The sequence below is a fragment of the Ammospiza caudacuta genome, chromosome 9 (genome assembly GCF_027887145.1).
Source record: "Ammospiza caudacuta isolate bAmmCau1 chromosome 9, bAmmCau1.pri, whole genome shotgun sequence".
NCBI classification, from domain to species: domain Eukaryota; kingdom Metazoa; phylum Chordata; class Aves; order Passeriformes; family Passerellidae; genus Ammospiza; species Ammospiza caudacuta.
Genome location: NC_080601.1, coordinates 11866827 through 11886818, shown reverse-complemented (window position 1 = coordinate 11886818; position 19992 = coordinate 11866827). Strand labels below are relative to the sequence as shown.

The 19992-nt window shown below is 39.1% G+C and overlaps 1 protein-coding gene across 3 annotated transcripts in view; it reads left to right on the top strand.

Annotated features, from left to right (window-relative positions):
- Nucleotides 1–19992, top strand: part of GRID1 (glutamate ionotropic receptor delta type subunit 1) — a 479753-nt gene that overhangs the window by 256885 nt on the left and 202876 nt on the right. For all 3 annotated transcript variants that reach the window (XM_058810534.1, XM_058810532.1, XM_058810533.1), the window contains one exon: nucleotides 9608–9813. In XM_058810534.1, the coding sequence (XP_058666517.1) occupies nucleotides 9608–9813 (206 nt within the window). The remainder of the gene's footprint in view (nucleotides 1–9607; nucleotides 9814–19992) is intronic.

The window sequence follows — 19992 nt, the reverse complement described above, 5'->3', positions numbered from 1 at the left end:
TTTATGGAAACTATATTGCAAAAATGGGCTTTAAAAATAAGGAATTTAAAGGAGGATGCATTTTTTTCCTCTTTTTCCAAATTCAGTGTCTGTATAAAAATGCTCTTTGTGAGTCAAACAGCTATCCATGGAAATCAAGCTGCCAATACTACCATACTGATTACAGCCTGATGGACATCATGTAAATAAAATATTGTCTATAGGGTCCTTCTTCCCTGTTTCTGAGCTAAAAATATGCCCACGGTTGTCCTTGCCTCGCCAGCACGTGAGCAAACGTTGGCCAGGCTCAGGATGGGCTTGGCAGGGCAGTGAGCTCTGTGCATCTCAGGCTCCTGGTGAGCTGTGTCCATCTGGTGCCTGTGCTCTGGTGACAGAGCCTTGGTCAGACCTGCAGCCAGCTGCCCACCTGGTCAGAGAGGGCTCCTGGGGACCAGGCTCAGTGCCCCTGAGCCACCTGGTACTGAATGCTCTGCAAGGTGAGCACTGCAGTGAAACCTGCCCAAGTGGCAGTGCAGGAGAGTGGAAGTAGTACAAAATGAACATCATTAAGGACTTGGTTATGAAAAATATGAGACTGGTAGAGAAATAGTAACCTTATGGAGAATGTTAGCTCAGTGAAGACTCCATCCCTGGAGGGTGCCAACAGCATTAGAGCTGACTCTGATGGCCTCTCTGCTGTTTGTATGCCCAGACATATAACTTTTACTTGAACATACAGAAATGAGAGAAACTTTCTCCAATCACAGAATTACAGAATAGTAATTAGTTACAGAAGCTGATAGTAATAGTAATTCAGTTACAGAAGCTGAGTTGAAAGAGACCCATAAAGATCCTTGGGTCCAACTCCTGGCCCTGCATAGCACCATGCCCAAGAGTCCCATCAATGCCTGAGAGGATTGTCCACATGCTCCTTGAGCTCTGTCAGCCTTGGAGCTGTGACCCCTGCCCTGGGGAGCCTGTTCAGTGCCCAACCACCCTTTGGGTAAAGAACCTGTTCTTGATATCCAGCTCAAACCTACCCTGACACAATTCCAGGCCCCTCCCTTGGCTCCTGTCACTGTCACACAGAGCAGAGATGAGTGCCTGCCCCTCAGGAGGAAGCTGTGACTGCAGTGAGGTCTCCCCTCAGCCTCCTCCTCTCCAGGCTGAACTGACCAAGGCACCTCAGCCTCTCCTCCCCTCAAGGCCCTTCCCCATCCTCGTGGCCTCCCCTGGACACTCTCTAACAGCTTTATATCTCATATTTTGGTGCCCCAAAACTGCACACAATGTTCAAAGGGAGGCTGTACCAATAAAGAGTTGAATTATTATTTGCTGACTTGGAGTTAAGTAGGCAAGAGCAACAAGCTCCTGTGTCATGTATTTATACTTTTTTATACTGTCCAGGTGTTTATAAAGTACACTGGGATCCTTAGCTGAAAGGTGTTGTGTGAACACACACAATAATTACTGTCACACGTGTGAAAGGACAAGGTCTCCCTGCCAGTAGCCCTTCCTCAAGGAGTGATTTAATTTCTTTATCTGCAGTAATTCCATTGCCATCTCTCTTGAGATCAGAATGTGCAGTATTTAAAGGTGACTTAAACAAGGGAGAGACTCTCTCTGCCATCCATTAAATCCAAAGGGATGAGGTTCTGACTTACCTGCTGGACACTTAGCTATGCACACACAGAATGAATCTCTCAGATCCTCAGGTGACTTCTGATTTTTTCTGAATAAGAAGAGAGAACCTTTGCCTCTCTATTTCAGGTATGCCCTTGGCACATTTGGTTTGTTTTGGGATGCTTTTCCTTGCGTTTGCTCATCCCTGGTTTAGGGTTACTGGTCTTATTTCTGAAGGATGTACTTCAAATATCAAAGTACAATAACCAAAGTTTCCGTACAGTAACAGCTGCATTTCTGTGAAAGCTGACAGACTTACAGTCCCAACATCTTAAATGGGTACTATTAATTCAGTTATTCATGTAAAATAGTATGACTTCAGAAAGCTGCATCTCAGCCCTTCAAGAGAAAAAAGTTGTGCTTTCTTAAGGTACTGGTGGATTGATATTTAGATTTCTGGTACTCAGTCATAGCAAATATTAAACTCAGCAATTTAATGCAATGATTGAAATTAGTTTATGTGAAAAATATTTCATTTCAATTGAGGCTGTACATCAGCAGAATCATATGTTCTGCTATTTTTGGTCTCACAAGAGGATACAGCAGTTGCACTGTGCAGTGTCTTGAAAGGTATTTTAATATATAAACAGTAGTAGTGAGGTGAGAAGCTATTACAACTCATTTCAGTGGTTTACCATTGGGCAAACAGTTGGCAATTATTGCACTTGGAAGAATCAAGTGGATGATTTGAATAGAAATGCTGGTTCTTCAGTGAATTCCCTTTTTACATCAGTTGTAGCATATGTCCACATTTTTTCCAACAGTAATGAATTTCCTGAGGTGCTTTCCCTTGTGCTTTTGAATGCTAAGTGTTAAAATCCAGCAGGAGAGACCCGTAGCTGACCTTTCATGCTAAATGTGAAAGGGCTGTTGTAGCCTTTAAAAGGCTTTTGTGCTTCTGGGCCTCCTGAGAAGCTCCAGTAGTTACCTTCACATTGGATCAGCTGTTTCAGGTGTGAAACACCAGTTGTGCACAGTAACTTAAATATTTTTAACCTTTTATGATGAGTCTGAAAGCATCTATTTATGCATGCAATGCATCTGGCTTCATGGTGCATTCTGTCCCTTTTCCATCTGTTTGGGAGTGAAAATAACCTGTGATTTGACTCTATTCAAAGTAGTTTTTATCTTTGCAAGTCTGAAAATAATATTGATGTGGGCAGTATGGAAAATTTCCGCAGCCATAATAGAAACTTCAACCTTTGGTGTTACAAGGAGTTCAGAGTAGAAGTTTGCATCTGGTTAACCCTGATGCTTGGATTGAAACACACATGGTAGGACTTTGTTTCTGTGGACAGATGGTCAAAGGTCAGTCTGTGATCCCAACTTAAATGGTGAATCAATATTCTATGCATTTTTCAAAGTTTAAATTTCTGATAGCCATCTGCTTTTTTTTTTTTTTTCCCTGAAATGTCTCATTTTTTGCTTTTCTCTCATGTCTTTGAGAAGGGACTATGCAGCTGCTAGGCTTGTTTGGTCAGGCAATGTTGCTTTGTGCTTGATCCCTGATAGTAGGACTGTCCAGGAGAAAAAGGTAAAATTAGGAAATGGGAGATCCAGTGGAATTCTGAAAATTCCCAAGTTTTTATGCTGGTTGTCAACTGATTTGGAAGCTTAAAGGAAGCTGAGCTGTTGTGTAAAGGAGAAAGCTTTGTAAGGTTTCATGGATCATTAGTGCATAGAAATACAGAGAAACCACACCTACCTGAGGAATTCCTTGCACCGCAAACTGGATTATTGGGACAATATTCAAGGGAAGCACCCACAGTTTCTCCTGGTTGACCCTCTGTGAATCAGAGGCAGGTCACAGATTGCAGCAGAACTTCCTGTCTGGTCTCATTTGGTCCAACTTTTCTTAGCTAAGCTGAATAGTAAAAAGTATCCAATTTAATTAATGGATTTATTTTACTTGATATTCTCTCTACTTGCTATAATAATGACTACTTTGTTACTGACTTCATTTCTTTATTAAAAAAAAAAGGCAAGCAAATTGGGATATAATTGCAGAGGTGTTACTGTGAACTCTGGCATATCTAAAAGCATGCGAGAAGCGAAGAATTTTTTTTAGTAGAAAGTTCTTGAACTAAAACCTAATTAGGAGTGAGGTAACTAAATTAGACACAGTTTGAAAATGTGAGTTTGAATGTTTGTTGAAAAAAATTATACTAGCACTGATTGTGGGAATATGGCAGGCAAAGACACCCGAGGAAATGATGAAGGTGAAGTGAGAAATACAAGCTTGGGGAGACACTGTAAGAGCAGAGAAAAAAAGTAGAAAATATATTTTATTAATATCATTTCACATTTTTACTTGGCTCGAATAAGTATTTATGTTCTAATATTAATGCAGTCATATCCATTGTAACAGACTATGTTATACTTTCTGGTCCCATCACTCTATTTGAGCAGGTAAAATCATTCTGTGAGTATTTTAGATTGAAAGTTTCAGTGTCTGTTCAAAATCTGATTCTTCTAGATGATTTGGACAAAATAATTGCCTTTCAGAAACATTTATAGTTGTCTTTCTAGCATTTGGAGGAAAAAAAGTTGTTATTTATTGACTGAATAATAAGAGCTACTTCTGAAGTATGTCCACTTTCAGTTTTCTAAAATTCTAGAATATGTTCGAATCTTTCAAGTGGGTTATTATCTGCAGCAAGGACACAAAGATGGTATTGAAAATAATTTATTCAGAAAGCTGACAATGCAGCAGGAGACTAATCATCAGGATATGTGTCTCTGTTTCTAACACCAGGCATATTATCCCTTATTTTTGCAATGCAAACAATTGGCAGCTGTGAGAATTAGGGAGAACAGCCAATGTAAAATAAAAAGAATGAAACCCACGAAACTGAAGTGGTTTTGGAAACATGTTTCGAGTGCTTATGTGTTATCTTTCAAATCAATGAATCCTGGAGATGTGTGTTTTATTCTGTGCCAAGAAATGAAATAATTGTCCAATTTGAAGAGAATCAAAATGACGATAAAGTATATCTTTGAATGAGAGAAGAAACTTGATTTTTCTTCTCGCTTGGAATTTAAGTATAAAGAACAATGCCTTGAATACCCATCCTCAGTTCTTGGAAAAGGTTAACTTATTTTTGCAAGTGTATAAATGCTAAAGTAATGAAACTATCCAAGCCTCTCTGATACTCTTCTCACTGCTTTAAAAATCATCAAAACAACACTCAAATAAAACTGACACTGGGAAAAAAAGTGTGAAGTGTAGAGCCTGCAATCTGCAAATGAGAAAACTCCAAACCTCACCATCTCCTGCCTGATCTCATTGTTTTTCACACTTATTTATTTTTCCCTTTTACAAATGTACCAGTGAAGGGATTTGCGTAGGTTATTTGAAAACAGAACTCGGTGACGACATTTATTCCTCCCAGAATCTGCTTGGATGAGGATGACAGGGTGTGAAATTATATCCTGCTGCTTCTTCAGCTGTGCCTTCAGCTCCAGCTTGGGACTTCAGTTTGCTTCCAGCTGTTTTCCACCCAAAGTAAAATGTTTCCTGGCCATGTGCTGCCTCTGTTTCTGTCAAGTGGGGTTAGGAACTGGTGTTGAAAAGACGATATAGTGCTCTTTACCTCCTGGAAATTCTTTTCTGCAATGAGCCATCCTAAAAGGCCAGCTGTGCCCAGCCACACAGCTGTTTCACACAGAAATAATAGCTTCAAGCTCCTTTGTCAAGGCCAAGAATCAGATCCTGTAAATTCATGAAAGATGAATGCTACAGTAAACTCTAGGAACTTTTTTGTATAAAAAAGATTATAAATAATGTAATAAAAATGAAGTGCTTTGTAGGTGACAATGAGCTTTATGGGTATGTAATGCCACATTTAGTGCTATTCTTTTATGTTTGTGTTCCAATCAGCCAGCACAGTACCCAACCTAACCTCCAGCAGGAAATTATATATTCCATTATTCCTTATAGCACAGTAAAACCCTTTATTTATGGCAAGCATTAGTTTTCTTGTCACAGTGACAGAATTCATATCTTAGCAGTGTATCAAGGCTTTCCTTCCCTCTTTGTAATGGTTATCCCTAAAATTGTCCTGTCCTCCTGTTGTCAGAGCTGCACATGTGGTTTATCTGTCAGCATAAGGATGAAGGCTCTCAGACACAGATTCTATTCTCTCTCTAGTCAGATGTAACAGAAGAGGCACAAAGTTCATAAGAAATTCACCTTTTTTTTAAACTTGTCTCACTTTTTTCTAGTTCCAGTTCCAGGCCTGCTGATTCCATGGTTGTGGTTGACACTAGATTGTTGTGAACTTACGCAGTTATTGTGTGGTGTCATGGATCTCTTTTAGAAGAAGTGTATTTTCTCTAGCGCAGTTTTTCTTCTAAAGTGTTTCATCCTCTTTGAGCAACTGATGTTATCTAACAGGAAATGTTCAAATATTGCCTCTGAAAGTCCTGATGCTGAGCATGCTAAAATCAGAAGGGCAATTAGAAAATAAAGTAGGATTATGTGATTTCAAAGGCCAAGTGTAGGCTACAACCTGAGAGAAGCAAGTAATTGTAAGACTGAAGGCAGAGATAGCTGTAGGTTGTGTACCCACATCAAACTGGTCTGTCCTGTTCTAGACTGAAGTGAGAATTTGGGTTGCTATACTTGGCCTACAAAGTGTGAAATGAAATGGGCACAAGGATTATTTCATTAGCAGTGGTCCTTAACAGCTCTCTAATATTAGAATCCAAAGTTTTTAATAAAAATCTCTGTTAAGACTACAAGAGGCAGGAAACAATTGTATTTTAATTGTATTTTAATAAAAATCTCTGTTAAGACTACAAGAGGCAGGAAACAATTGTATTTTAACGGACAACACCATTTATAGAACCCTTTATTTTCATGAAATTCTATGTGAACTGTATCAAACTCCTTTTAGTGTTGAAGAAAATGAAGGGTTAGCAGTCCTAGATTATGAGAAGTAGAAAGAAATTCATAACTGTACCTGTGAATATTTCAATTTCAGCTGCTGTGGAGCAAAGCTCAGTTTTTCTTTAGTGTTGCATGGACTTGTGATCTTCTAAATGGATGAGAAAAAATGAGGGCACTCACTTCCTTGTGTGATGTCAGATAAAATAAGACTGAGCCTAATTTATTATGTCTTATAAACAGATGCTCCTGCATATGGGCATGTGTTTGTGTATTTGTGTACTGATACATTTTAAGAAATGATTGCCCTCTTGGTAATTGTTGTGAGTAATTATTTGAGAAAAAAGATTCCATTATGTAGGCACCTAAAGTTGTTATTCACCTCTTCAAACAATTCTCTTCAGTTCTCACTTCCACCTTTGAATTCCCACCAAGCCTTCTTCTTTTTCCTTGTGTCAAGTAGGAGCAGGCATGTCAGCATTCAGGAAGGTATCATCACACAGTTCTTTCTAATTGCCAACACTGAATAAATTCACATTCACTTCTATCTGTGAAAAACTCACAGATTGTGCTTGCACAGTTGAGCTTGGACAATCTCATCCATCTCAGATTTTGCTTTCTCACCTAGCTGGAAAAACAGAATCCTTTCCATTTCTCAAACTGGAAAATAGTCCATTTTCCTTGGGGGAAGGGTTTGAAAGGGAATATACAATGCCCTTCCAAGTCCAGATAGTCTGATCAAGTGCATCAAGTATTTTGCACTTGTCTTCAAGAACATTTCTAACCAGCAGTTCACCAGGTCAGCTGAAAACATGAGGCAAAACCCCCCCAGAGCAATATCAGCACAGTTAATCTTCTGTAAACAGCTTTTCTTTGGAGGCTTGCACAGAAAGACAAGTGGTTACTAAACCATGAGAAAGGGGATTTTCTTGCTGCTTGTTAAGCACTGCAGTAATTTTGAAGGACTGAACATCATTGAAAGAAAAATCTTTGTGTTTTATGTCACACATATCCACAAAGTTTGCACAGGTATAGTAATGAATGCTGTCCAATGAATGTAAATTCACAAAATCCAAACTGACTTTGACAACTTTTGTGAAATGCTTTAACCAGTAAATTATAGTTGTTTGTCACTGTCATTATTTTAGCACATCTGCAATATTTAGCAGTTATACACGTGCTGAAGTCCTCGCTTGCTTTCCAGAATGCCTGCATACCAATAAACACCTTCCTTTCCCCCTGACTGGGGATTTAGGATGGTGAGCAAGTCTAAGGTTTGTGACAGTGAGACAAAACTGCTCTAGACTTGCCTGAGTTGAGCAGCAGAAGGTCAGCACAGCCCTCATGAGTGCACCTTTCCTGATGGTGTGCCTGGCTGGCTGCATGATCATGTCAAAAAAACCCAAAATTAAAAACTCAGTACAGAGACTGCTGTTGTTGGCACAACCCAAGTTTTGTTTCTACTATTTCTGATGTTTCTCTGTAATTCAGCTGATTTTTGAAGCCAAATTAATCGCATGAACAAGCATTTTCATGTTTGGATAGAGGTGTGAAGCTACTCAGGGCAGCTTGTTTTTGTTTTTGATGTGACATTTGGTAGTTGGCCCTAATACATTGCACTTGCACATGAGCTAAACTGGTGTATCCTCACAAGATGTTACTTATGTTGGGTTTCATATGTCATTTTATAAGGAGGATGACAAGGGCTTCACCTGTGTATTCTGTGGCCATGAAAGACCATGTTCAGGGGTGGTCTGAGAGCCCTCTCAGGTGTGGCAGCAGGGAGTGCTCCTGCCTTCAGCTGCACTGGGCTCCATCCTCTGACCTGAGCACTGTCACAACCTGGTTACTTCAGGACTTAAAAACCCCTCAAACTATCCCACCAGCTGGTACAGTTTCGTTTGGAGGGATTGTTAGTTACAGTGACATTTTCTGAAGAGAAGGTTTCACTATGGGACCAGTAAACCTGCTCTAACTTCCTCCATTTGGCTTCACCCATGAGGTGAAATTTAATGACAAAAGTGTGACAAATGAACGTGAGAGGCTTCAATACTTTGTTATTCATGACAAGTTAGATGTTTTTCCCATAAAATTAAGGATTTCTAAGGACATGGTATAGCTGTGATTGAGCCATTGTTAATTTTGAGAGCAACCTGGTTCAATATAAGCTTTGATTTTTTCTTGTTCCAAATTTCTACAAAATAAAACCTCAGACATTTATTAGAGACAAATGCTGAGAGTATAAATGAAGATTGAACACAGTTTGAGCAAACAGATTTCAGCATGAACATATGAAATGTATTCCTTCATGTTAATGGCCAAAAATGTGGTTAAGGAAAATATATTTTTTCAAATCATCCTGAAGTTGAGGCACAGAGTTCCTAGGAACATGTTTTGAAGGGTCTTCTTTTCATGATTTATCTTCTTTGAACCACTTTGTTTTGTTCTTAAACATTAAAATATATTGTCATTACCCTGGGGCTTTGTGTCTTCTTTTATGAGTTTATGGATAAATGGAAAATCTGTGATTAGGCAAGTTATTTCCAGGACAGGGGAAAAAAGGGGAAGTCAAAAGGAAGGCTCTGTATGTTCTGGATCTTGTATTTGTTCCTTGGGAAGGCAACTGTGTGAGGTTATAGAAAGTGAGAAGTTTAGGTATGAGTCATTTATCCTCTGCTTATTTATCTGCCCCCAAATTTCTGCATTTGACCTGTGATGCTGTTGGGGTGGGACTTTGTTTGTTCAGTGTTAAACCCCATAGCCTTGAGCCTCAGGGGAGGCTTGCAGAGCCACCCAAATGCATGAGCCGGCTAAGAGTTGTTTTCAGACCTCAGGGGAAGGCAACTGATGGAGTTTCCCTGTTGGCACTCACTATGAAAATGGCTGTGTGGAATACTCTTCTTCAGAGAGCACTGCAGGAAAAAAAAATGAAAAAAAAGTCTTTTCCACCTAATTAGTGCTGTTTGCCTAACTGGAGGAGGTTCATGCAAGTGGCTTTTTATATTATCTTTTTAATTAATTAATTACTTTTTTTTCCTTCTTCCTTCTGTGTTGCAGATATACGGGGACTGCAGGGATTTCTGGACCAGGCCTCCAGGCTGGGACTTGATGTATCATTACAAAAAGTGGACAGGAACATCAGCAGAGTGTTTTCCAACCTTTTCACCACCATGAAAACGGAGGAGCTGAACCGCTACCGGGACACCTTGCGCAGGGCCATCCTCCTCCTGAGCCCACGGGGAGCCCAGACTTTCATTAATGAGGTCAGTGCACAGCTTTTTTATCATCAACATTTCAAAAACATGATTATCACCCGTGTTTTGCCCTTTTGACAGTGTTGGTTGTTTAATGTCAAATAAGATCGTCAGACTCTAGTGCCAGGGAATTGAAATGTCACATGCTCCATGGAATTCTTGCTTTGTGGTTAATGCAAATGGGGCAACATGGGCCAGATATTATATAATAAAATACACAGCTCTCTAGGAGGTAATCATTTTTGTCTGGTTGTCTTCTGTATCAATACTTTTGCCCTGGATTTCAACCACTGTTAATGAGTGACCCAAAAATCTGCAATAATCTATTAGAAATGAAACACAATGTGCCTGAGAGAGCTGTCTTTGCTGTGGAAGTCTCCAAATTTGTATTAAAGGGGCACATTACTGATGGTTGCAAGTTGAATCAAAGAGATTTTTTATGAAATATAAAGTTGGAATTATATGTTTGTCTTCTTTTCTTAGTGCTTTCTTGAAATCAGTGATGCTAATTAGGACAGGGAGGTAGCTGTTGGGCAAACTTTTAATTAATGTGCTGTGGGCTAAGTTTTGTCATTAATTAGTTTTATCCAGCTTTCTTAATATTAAATAATGAATTATTTTACAGTGCTTTCTGTGTCAGAGTTGAGAATGAGAATTTGAGCCTCAGTTTCTAAGTTTGTATATTCATTAGCTAAGATTTTGGCAATAAAGTAGGGGCTTGAATTTTTTTTAACTAACCAGGGATATGACTGAACCAAGAAATTAAAATGTGGATGGATGTGTTTCCAATTATCAGTTTTGCTCCATCAAAGCCTGTTAAATTAAAAAAAATCAACTCAAATTAGCTCATTAGGGTTTTTTTTTTTTTTACCATAACAGCCTTAGCCTTAGTAAATTATCCACATTTGTGTTCATTAGTGATTTTTTTAAATAACAAGGTAAATTTTACCTTAAATAACTGAGGCAAAAAGGTAATTTGGAAAAGACTAAGCAGAGGGATAAATTCTCCTCAGGTTTGTGCACACACAGGCATTTCCAGTAGAAGAATGAGGGAGTTATGTGCTCTCCAAGTGTGTGCAGCTGTCCACAGCTCGGTCAGCTGTTTCCATAGGAGAGCTCCAGCAGAAATGCACATTGCCAGGGACTCCTAACAGACCATCCAAAGCAGGTTAAAGGGAAATGTTTTATCCAGACCCCAGCTGGGTGGAAGTTGTGTCCCCCTTGGACACACAGGGCTCTGGGGTTGTTGGGTGAGCCAGGGGAGTGCCCTGCCAGAGCCCTGCGGTTTCTCCAGGGTAGGGACCTGTACTAAACTGTATTAAACTCTTTTACTGCTCACTTCACCTTAAAGCACTGTGCATTATAGGCATTAAGACTAATGACCCTGACATATTTCCAGCTCCCTGCAGGAGTTTAACAGTGGGCAGAAATGAAAAGTAATTTATTTGGCAATCTTCCTATATTGAATCTTGATTAATTCAGAAAAGCTTTTGAAGAGAAAATTTAAATCTTAGAAAGGAATTCTCCAAAGGCTTGAAGATACAAGGTGCAGAGTAGGGGAGAATCCTTCCCAGACTGAACTTATATTTTGTGGAGAGTTACAGTGACTGCTGTTCTTCAGTATCTCAGTCAATAAGTGCAACTAATTATCTACAGCACATTTTCAAGGAGTCTAGAATAACAACCTGCAGCTTAAATGAAATACACATTTTTATGTAATTTACTGAAATGCATCGCTCACAGTGTGTGGCAGTAAGTTCCTTTGATGGCTTTACTCAGTTCCACAGTTGGTATTTTTTACTATAGGTACCATACTGCTCTATACTTACTGTTGTTGTTATCAATCTCACTCTACACCTTGGAAATTGTTTGAGATTTTTTTTTCAGTTTCTGGGGAAATAAAAGCCCTCTGAAAAAAATCTAAGTAACAATGCTGGAAGAAAATATAAGGATATTATTTTTTGATTTTGCACATATTTGTTTTCCCTTTTCTTTAACTCCAGTTAGAAAAAGAAGTTGAAGAACAAAGAGGTTTTAAATTTGGAAATGGAAAATTTCATGTGAAAAAGAGGTTTCTTATTAAGATTTTCAGTTTTGCTGAGTTGATATTTTGTGGTAGGGAAAACTATCTGACAAATTTCAACCAGATTTGTTAAAATGTGTTGGCTAATAGCATATCCTCATGAAAACCAGGTGCTGAACACCAACCCTCTGGTGAAATGCAAAGCAAAAATAAGAACAGTGTTTGGATTTTGAAACCTGAAATACACAGATTTAACAGATTTTTCTTAGCTGAAGTCATAGATACCAGCTATTGGAAGCTGATACAAGGTCTATTTTGCCTTGTTTGATACTGCAATTGATTTTTTCTTCCTAAAAATACAGGTCTGGGTTTCAGTCTCATAATCACTTTTGTGGGCCAGAGAGATCTCATTTGATTCTGGATGTACAAAGTTAGGGGACTTTGCCATCTCACGTGTGGAAAACTTTTGAATTGTGGAAGAATTCAATTTCTCTAATTTTTGTGTAGACATGGTTCTCATTGAACTGTCTTAACATCTCAGTGCCTGGTTCTCTCATGTGCCAAAGTTACTGCAGTAGAAATTATTGACCTTTCCTAAGTTTTCAAGATTTAGTGTTTTGTTATGAAACTGCTTTGATGGTAAGAATGGAGAGGAGAAGGAAAAAAGTACTTTCAATGATATTGCTATAAACCTGGAATCAGCCTTTATTCAGAACAGGGATGGTAAATGCATTTATAAAATGTTAACTATCTTAGGCTGTGCATTAAAAGGGCATTTAGGGATTGAAGCAAACCTAATCTTAAGTGTCTCTCCTTAAACAGTTGAGAAAAATGTTCCTTTCTCCACCTGTAGAAATCCCAGATATATTTGTCTCAGTCTTTACAAGTGTATGTGTGCCGGGAAAACAATTTTGTATTTTGAAAAATATGTGATCCTCTTGCAAGGCGATAAGAAAAGCTAATAATTCAGAAATGGGAAGATTTAGAACTTTTACTTTTTCTGTTAGTTTCTTTGGCCCAGACATAGGAATCTGAGACTCTAAAGGCCCCTTCCTTGAGACAGTGAGGATTCACCTGCTTCTATCACTTAGCAATGGATGTGTTTTTTCCAATTGCAAGTAGAGGTATTATTTGTATGGATTGCTTTTATCATTAGGGCTGTAGAGTGAAATGAATAAATGGAAAGAAGTTCATAGAGGTGACAAAAATGATGAAAGGATGGGAGAGCACGAGCTCTGAGGAGAGGCCTCAGGAACACGCTATGTACAGTCTGCCTGGGGGAATGGAGCTGCCAGGCATTGGAGAGGAAACATGAGCAGAGGAGGAGGAGGAATTATTACAGGTGATCATGGCATGTCTAACAGGAAGCAATGACCCAAAGCTAAAGAGGGAATGCTTTCTAACAGGGAGGTCAGTCGGACAATGGGAGTGCTGGGCAGGGGAGTTCAGGGAGGCACCGTCCTGCAGGGCATTCAGGAGTTCTCTAGGTAAAACACTGGTAAATCAGGCTAGCAGTTTGTCCTGAACTGGTGTGCAGGATGTTCTGGGTGACCCAGGAGCCCTTCTGCCAGGAAACATGTGTTGTGTGAATAAGTTTAGACTTTGTACTTTTTATATACAACCTATCTGAAGAGGAGGAAAGGATCTTGTAGTTCAGCACTTCTCAAGTTTCCGGTGGCAGGTGAGCAGTTCCTGACTTTGTGGAGGGTTTGGTTTCTTAATTCTTCAAGAACCCATGGTTTATTTCGGATATGTATTTTAATAGGATTTGCCTTTATAAATATAGGTGATATCAATTGCTCCATAGACTTGACTCTTCCTTCTTTGCAGTATTTATATACAAACTTTGCTTTTGAACACCGGTGAAATGGAGGCTGTAACCCAGTTGCATGTAGTTATTGACTTGAATATAGAAGGCATTATCAGCTTTACAAAACCTTTAACTCAGCGTTACTTGTATTTTTGGCAGCTTCACTGAAGTGAAAAATGTTTTTGTTGAGGTGGATCTCTGAAGGTGCTGTAGTTCCTTGTGAGCCTGCATTGGCTGTAAGCTGGTGAGCTGACTGCAGGAAGGTTGTATGCATATCCCTGCAGCACAGCAGCCTAAAGCAGAACTCTCTGCATGCTTAGGATAGTAAGCAAGCTTAAAAAAAGAAGACTATAATAAAAGAGAGCAGATTAATTCCTTTAAAAATTAATACAAAACTGCTTTATCAATGTGGCAGGGCTATGTGAATCACAGCAATTCCAATTTGAGCTGAAGCTAAAAATTTCCAGTATAACACTGTGTTAAACAGCTGTAATTTATCTCTGCCCTGTTTATATAATCACCTCACAGTGTCCTCATTGGAAAGCAAAGCCTTCACTGTTTCCCTTTCACCCTAGTTCCTGCTAAGTGTTCTGAGTGATTCTTTATAGATATCCTGCTTTTGGTTTGGGCTTTTGGGGTCATTTCACAGTGATTTGTGGCCTTTCTTCCATCCTGACCACTGAAGATGCTGAGCTCCTTCCTCTCAGAGCACTCTCAGTTGGCACCTGTTAGAGAACCATGCTCCAGCCTTCTCTTCCCTTCTGCAGTTGGTGACATGCTATTACTTGACTGGAGCTGAAGGAAGTATTTATGGCATCTGGAACAATTTGCACCCACAAGCAATTGTATGAAATAGTTTTCCAGGGACATTCACTTCTCAGGATTTAACAGGAAAAAAGTTCAATAATAATTTTCTGGCACTTAGCACTTCATCTCTCTCTCTTTCTCTTTATGTTACAAACATACAGCATATTAGTCCATATCTCTGTTTTATATGCAGTATACAAACATCTCAAAATATTATTGTATAATTTGGGGAAAAAAATAATATGCCTCTTCTGATTTTAGAAGGCAATTTCCATGTTTAAAAGCTGCTAGTGATTTGTGAGTGCTGCTAACAGAACTGTAGAAATAATCCATTCTTCTTTCAATAGTTCAAGTTAAATTATACCCGCCTTATTTCTTCTAAATCCTCCTCTGGTATTCTATTTCCTCCTTAGAGCTAAAATCTTGTCTGCTATTGTTGACATTTTCAATATGCTAAGACTCTTTGTGCTTAAAGAGAATAATAATTATAATTAAAGCCCAAGCAAACTTCATTGAATTGCGAAAACTTAAGTGTAAACAAAGCCCTCCCATTCTGGGATAAATTGGCTTTGAAGCAAGTTTCTTTCCACTGGGCCAAAAACCTCCCAAAACACAAACCCTCCTACATTTTTCTTCACAATGACTAATCCAAGGGATGGGGTTATTCTCACAGGGATCCCAATCAAATGTGTTTGGAACACTCAATTACATGGATTTGTAGACACTGTGAAGAGGGGGGGAAAATTGTTGAACAAATGATTTTATGAATTGCTTACACAGATTCATTTAAATGGAATTCCTTTTACTACTGCAGGTAGAAGTGACAATAATTTTTTTCTGTTTTACTCCACTAAAATGTTGAGATTTGGAACCTGAATGTTGAAATTTTGAGAGGCAGGAGGCTTGCGTTCAGTTTTGTATATCTAGCAATAGCTGATAGCAGTTTTGTGAGGCTTTATGGGTCAATTGAGCAAAAAAAAAAAAAAAAAGGAAATTGGATGTACTGGCCGGAGGTGCACAATGCCTTTTGAGTCTAAATACTGCTTTACTGGCAGTTTTACCAAATCTCTCAGTGTCAGCAATGATGTCTGGTGTGAAAGAACCTGATTTCACTGCTCATGTTCTGAATCTGATGACTGGGTGCATATACGTAGAGGATCATGCATTTTTAAATGCCATTAAATCTGTATGTACAGGAACCAGGCTTTCCTCCTGCTCCAAATGCTTCATCCTCAGTGCACTTTTGGGTCCTCATTTCATTGCAGGTGTTCAGCTGCTAAAACATGAGTCATTGCAAAATTTTGCTGCTGTCCACACATAAAGATATCAAGTCTAAAGGAAACTGTGCCAAACATCTAGCTGAAAATATTGTTTAAAAATCTTGCATTAACATTCATTTGTGTTGTGAGCTTCATTAATTTTTTTAACATACCAATTTTTTCAACATTTTTTGTTATTTTTCATTTGCTGATGTAGAACTGTGAAGAGATTTAACCTTAAAATAGGGAAGATTCTATCTGTCAGGAGAGGCTGCATTTATTTTTGGGGTTTTTGGAAGGAACAGGATCTATTAATGGTTTGGAAACAGACATGTGTTATACTGGGACAGACAATCCACTTTATTTAGGACTGCCTTTAAACCACTCAGTGCTGGCTTTTGCAAGAGATGGGACAGGACAAATCTAGTGGGCACTAAAATAACAAGGCTATCAAAAACTAACCCTCTCTCCACCTACTCCTTCATGGATCTGTTTTCCAAATTATTTCACTTCAGGTTGTTTGCGTGACCCCTTGAATACTGTGCAATTTAAAGATAAAGTTCCTGTGCATTTGTGTTTTTAGTATAGTGGCAAAGTGGAATTAAATACTCTGACATATCTGTGGTCATTATAATACATAAATATATGCAAAATGTTTCTCTGAAATTCTGCAAAGCTGTAGATGACTTTATCATTCTCAGCAAGGATAATTTTCTGCAATTTAGGTATAATTTACCAGAAAGGAGATATTACTAATTAATTATGGATGATTAATTTTAAAATAGGCTCCTGCAGTTGCAATTCATCATTATACCAGTGTTTGCCTATTGTAAGGCTCTGGCAGAAAAGCAGCACAGGTACATGAGAAAAATATGTTTGCCTAACAAAAATCACAAAAGTAATGGCCATAAAAAAGCTATTTGCCATCTTCCAGCTTTACTTTTTCATATAAATTTAGTGAATTGTTTAGCTGACTGTTCTGGGATTAGAATATACATACTGTAATTATTCAATATTAAATTTTTGAACTTACAACACCAGTGTGTACACATCACAGGTACAGGTTGGCTTTTTCCAAGTTTCTAAGCACAGGGACTGACTTGGGAGTACAGGACTCAGCACAATCATCTCACCCCTAAAATGCACTTCTAGACCTGTTGTTCTGGATTGAGAAAATCACTGATCCATTTTGTTTGCTGTCCCAGAGGTCACAGAAGAAGGCCATTATCCTTGGAAGGGATGAGTAATAATTGCTGATAATAATTTACACCTGCTTGGCATCTCGTCACAGGAGGTTTTTAGCGGCTTTTAGCCCGTGAAATAAAATTATATTTACCCAAGACTTATTTTTAGTTTCAAACTAATTAAAAAATCAATGTAAGCCTTTACTAATTGCTGGCAGCACACAGTTTAGTGCTCTGTAGGAGAGAAGAGCTCAGGTGAGATTTACGTGGGTTTAAGATTAATCCCAAGGAAGGCATCCTAGGACTGGTGCTGTGTTCCTCTTCCAGCTCTGTGCACCCAGTGTAGGTGTGAGGATGAGCCTTTTTGGGGCTCTGCCCCCTGTGTAGGAAACAACTCTGAGTGTTTCTGTTCCTTCACACTTCAAAGGATTCCTGGAAAATCCAAAACAGAGGGTCGAGGGAGCACTCTGCAAATGCAATGGGAGAAATGTTTGGGAGCCTTGTTCATCAAGGACAAGCAGATAGATCTGATTAAATAAAGGTTATAACTTGAGACAGAGTGGTAACTTGTAAGGAGATTGCCTTTTCCTGAGGCAAGGAGTGTTCTGTGTCAGAGGAACAGCGTGGAGTGTCGCCAGCTCCAAGTGCCAGGTGTAACTTCATTTACCTGCGGACCTTGGAGGGTGGCAAATGCCGCAAAACTAGCAAGGGTTCAAGAGCTGTGTTGGAAAGAGAGTGAAGTCCTATGCTAATAATTATTTTTCCTGGTGCTATTATAACTGGTCTGCTTGTGCTTTCTGTACTTGAGTGGCTTGTTATGAACTGGGATGTTGTTTTGCGGAGTGCTGTATGAATTTGTGTCCTTAAAGAATTTGCAGTGTTCAAAAAATGACAGATAAAGATATCTGTGGAATAAAAGGGATTGAATGTTGTTATGGGACACAGATGGTGTACTCATTTCATGATCTTAGAAATTAGAAAACAGAAGAAATTAAACTGAACTATACCAAACAAAGGATTTTAAAATCCTTGTGGAAATGCTTCTATAAATAGGGGTAGGTGAAGGACGTTGACACTAAGGCCAGAATCTTCATGATGAGTTAGAGATAACGTGAAAGATTGAAATAAAAAGTGTGTGGTATTGGAAGTGAAGATTGTTAGCATATCTTTGATGTGACAGGTAACATGGGAGCTGTAGAAGCAATATGAAGAGTTGGGTGAAATGATCAAAGAAAGGAGTTAGAGATCCTCTTTGCAGCAGAAGTTTCACTGAGATATGAGAGGAGCTTGTGATTCTTAAGGTCAGAAAGATGAACTTGGAAGTAATCAATATGTAATATCATCAGAGCTGGGAAAGGAATTTCTGCATTACAGATGGGTTAAAAAACCTGTTTATTAGAAAGATTATGTCTAGAGAATCTCTGAGATTTTGGGTTTATCCTGGATGAAAAGTAAGAGTCAAAGATGACACTTGTGTTGTACTCCAAATTGGCAGGTCTGATATTCTGGCTCTCCATTTTGACTGAAAAAAAGGATTTTCTTTGCCTTTTGAAGGGAGAGTGTTGAGAAATCTCCTTATCCCCATGAAGCATGTAGGGATATCCTGAAAGCAGTCAGTTTAGACTGACCAGAATATGGGAAAATGTCTCACAGAGAAGTAGATAAAGATTCATCAGCATATGAATGATAAGGGATATTTTTGCTAGTTTGCTTGCTGGATGGAGTTAATGTAGAGAAAGAAGATTACAAGAGTGAATGGGTGTAGGACCCTCCTTGGGAAATTGGAGAATTTAACAAAAAGTATTCCCTGGAGAGACTGCTGGAGTGTCATGAGAGGAAAACCAGTAGAGAGGTGCTGGGAAGAGGAGGTTTATCAAGAAGAAATGCCATCAGCTCTATTAAAAGCATGTGGCAAGTCCAGCAGGAGACAGTAACAATTTTAGAGTGTGCTTAAAAAAGTGAATGTCAGTAGGAACAGTTTCAGTCAAGTGAACCCTGTGTTAGAGGGTGTGCAGGTGCAAGGGAGAGAAGGAATGGGGTGATAGGTAAAGGGACTGAAGAGAGTGAGAACGGACAGGTCTGAAACACTTTCTGATCTCAGGGGAGAGAAACAGGGCAAGAAGAAACTACTTAAAGGTCTGTGGTGAGATCTAATTGTTCTGAGGGCAGCCACGTGGAAGATGTCTTCAAGGGTTCCAAAGGCTGCTTTGGGCATGTGGAAGGAAGGGACAGGCTGGCAGTGGGAGCACTTGGTGTGGGCTGGGGTTTATATCACCTGTTTGGATGGTCGCTGTGAGCCCCAGGGTGACAAATTAGGAGTGGGCTCTGTTTGTCTTTGCAGCTCTTATCCAATGTGTAGCTGCTCTGTGTGTTGTCCTCCAATCAAAGCTGTACATTGGTAGACAGTAGAAATGACATGTTTTTGTTGCTGGTTTTTCTGCTGTGTGTAAAATTTTCTGAGAGAGAAGAGAGTTTTTCAGGTCTTGGAGCATTTCCTTTCCAGTGTGAGGGCTAAGGGAATAAAAGCAGCTCTGACAGTATCCTTTGTGGGGAAGGACTTTGTGTCCTAAGGATAATTTCTGATAGTTTTCATTTTTAGTAATACCTTTAAACTGAATAAGTCTTCTTGCTGAAATTTTCAGAGAAAAAAAGTATAATCAGGTTTCTGTACAGACATTTGCTGTTTTCACCATTGTTTTTGTTCACTGCTTGTTCGGGGTTTTGTTAAGATATGTTTTCATAGCTTTTATTCAAAGATCAATTTCCAAGGTTGATCTCTTTCTGTTGAGACAGGTACCCAATGATTATTGTTACGGAACATTAAATGTGGAGGTAGAGGGTCATTAGTCCCTTTTTTGCCAGCTGGGGCATGGGGTTACAGAGAAAGTAGGCAATTTACTGAGTTCGTCTGAAACAGGGATTGAAGTTCTAAATGTCAAACCAAGAACTTGCCCAAAAGGTCATCCTTTCATTTGATACTGCCAGGTATGTCTTTGCCACCATTGACCCCTGGTTGTTTCATTTGAGAGAACTGATTGTCCTGTCAGTCCAGGGATCCTTTTTTCACTCATGTGGCCTTTAACCCCTACATGCTGTGTCAAATAT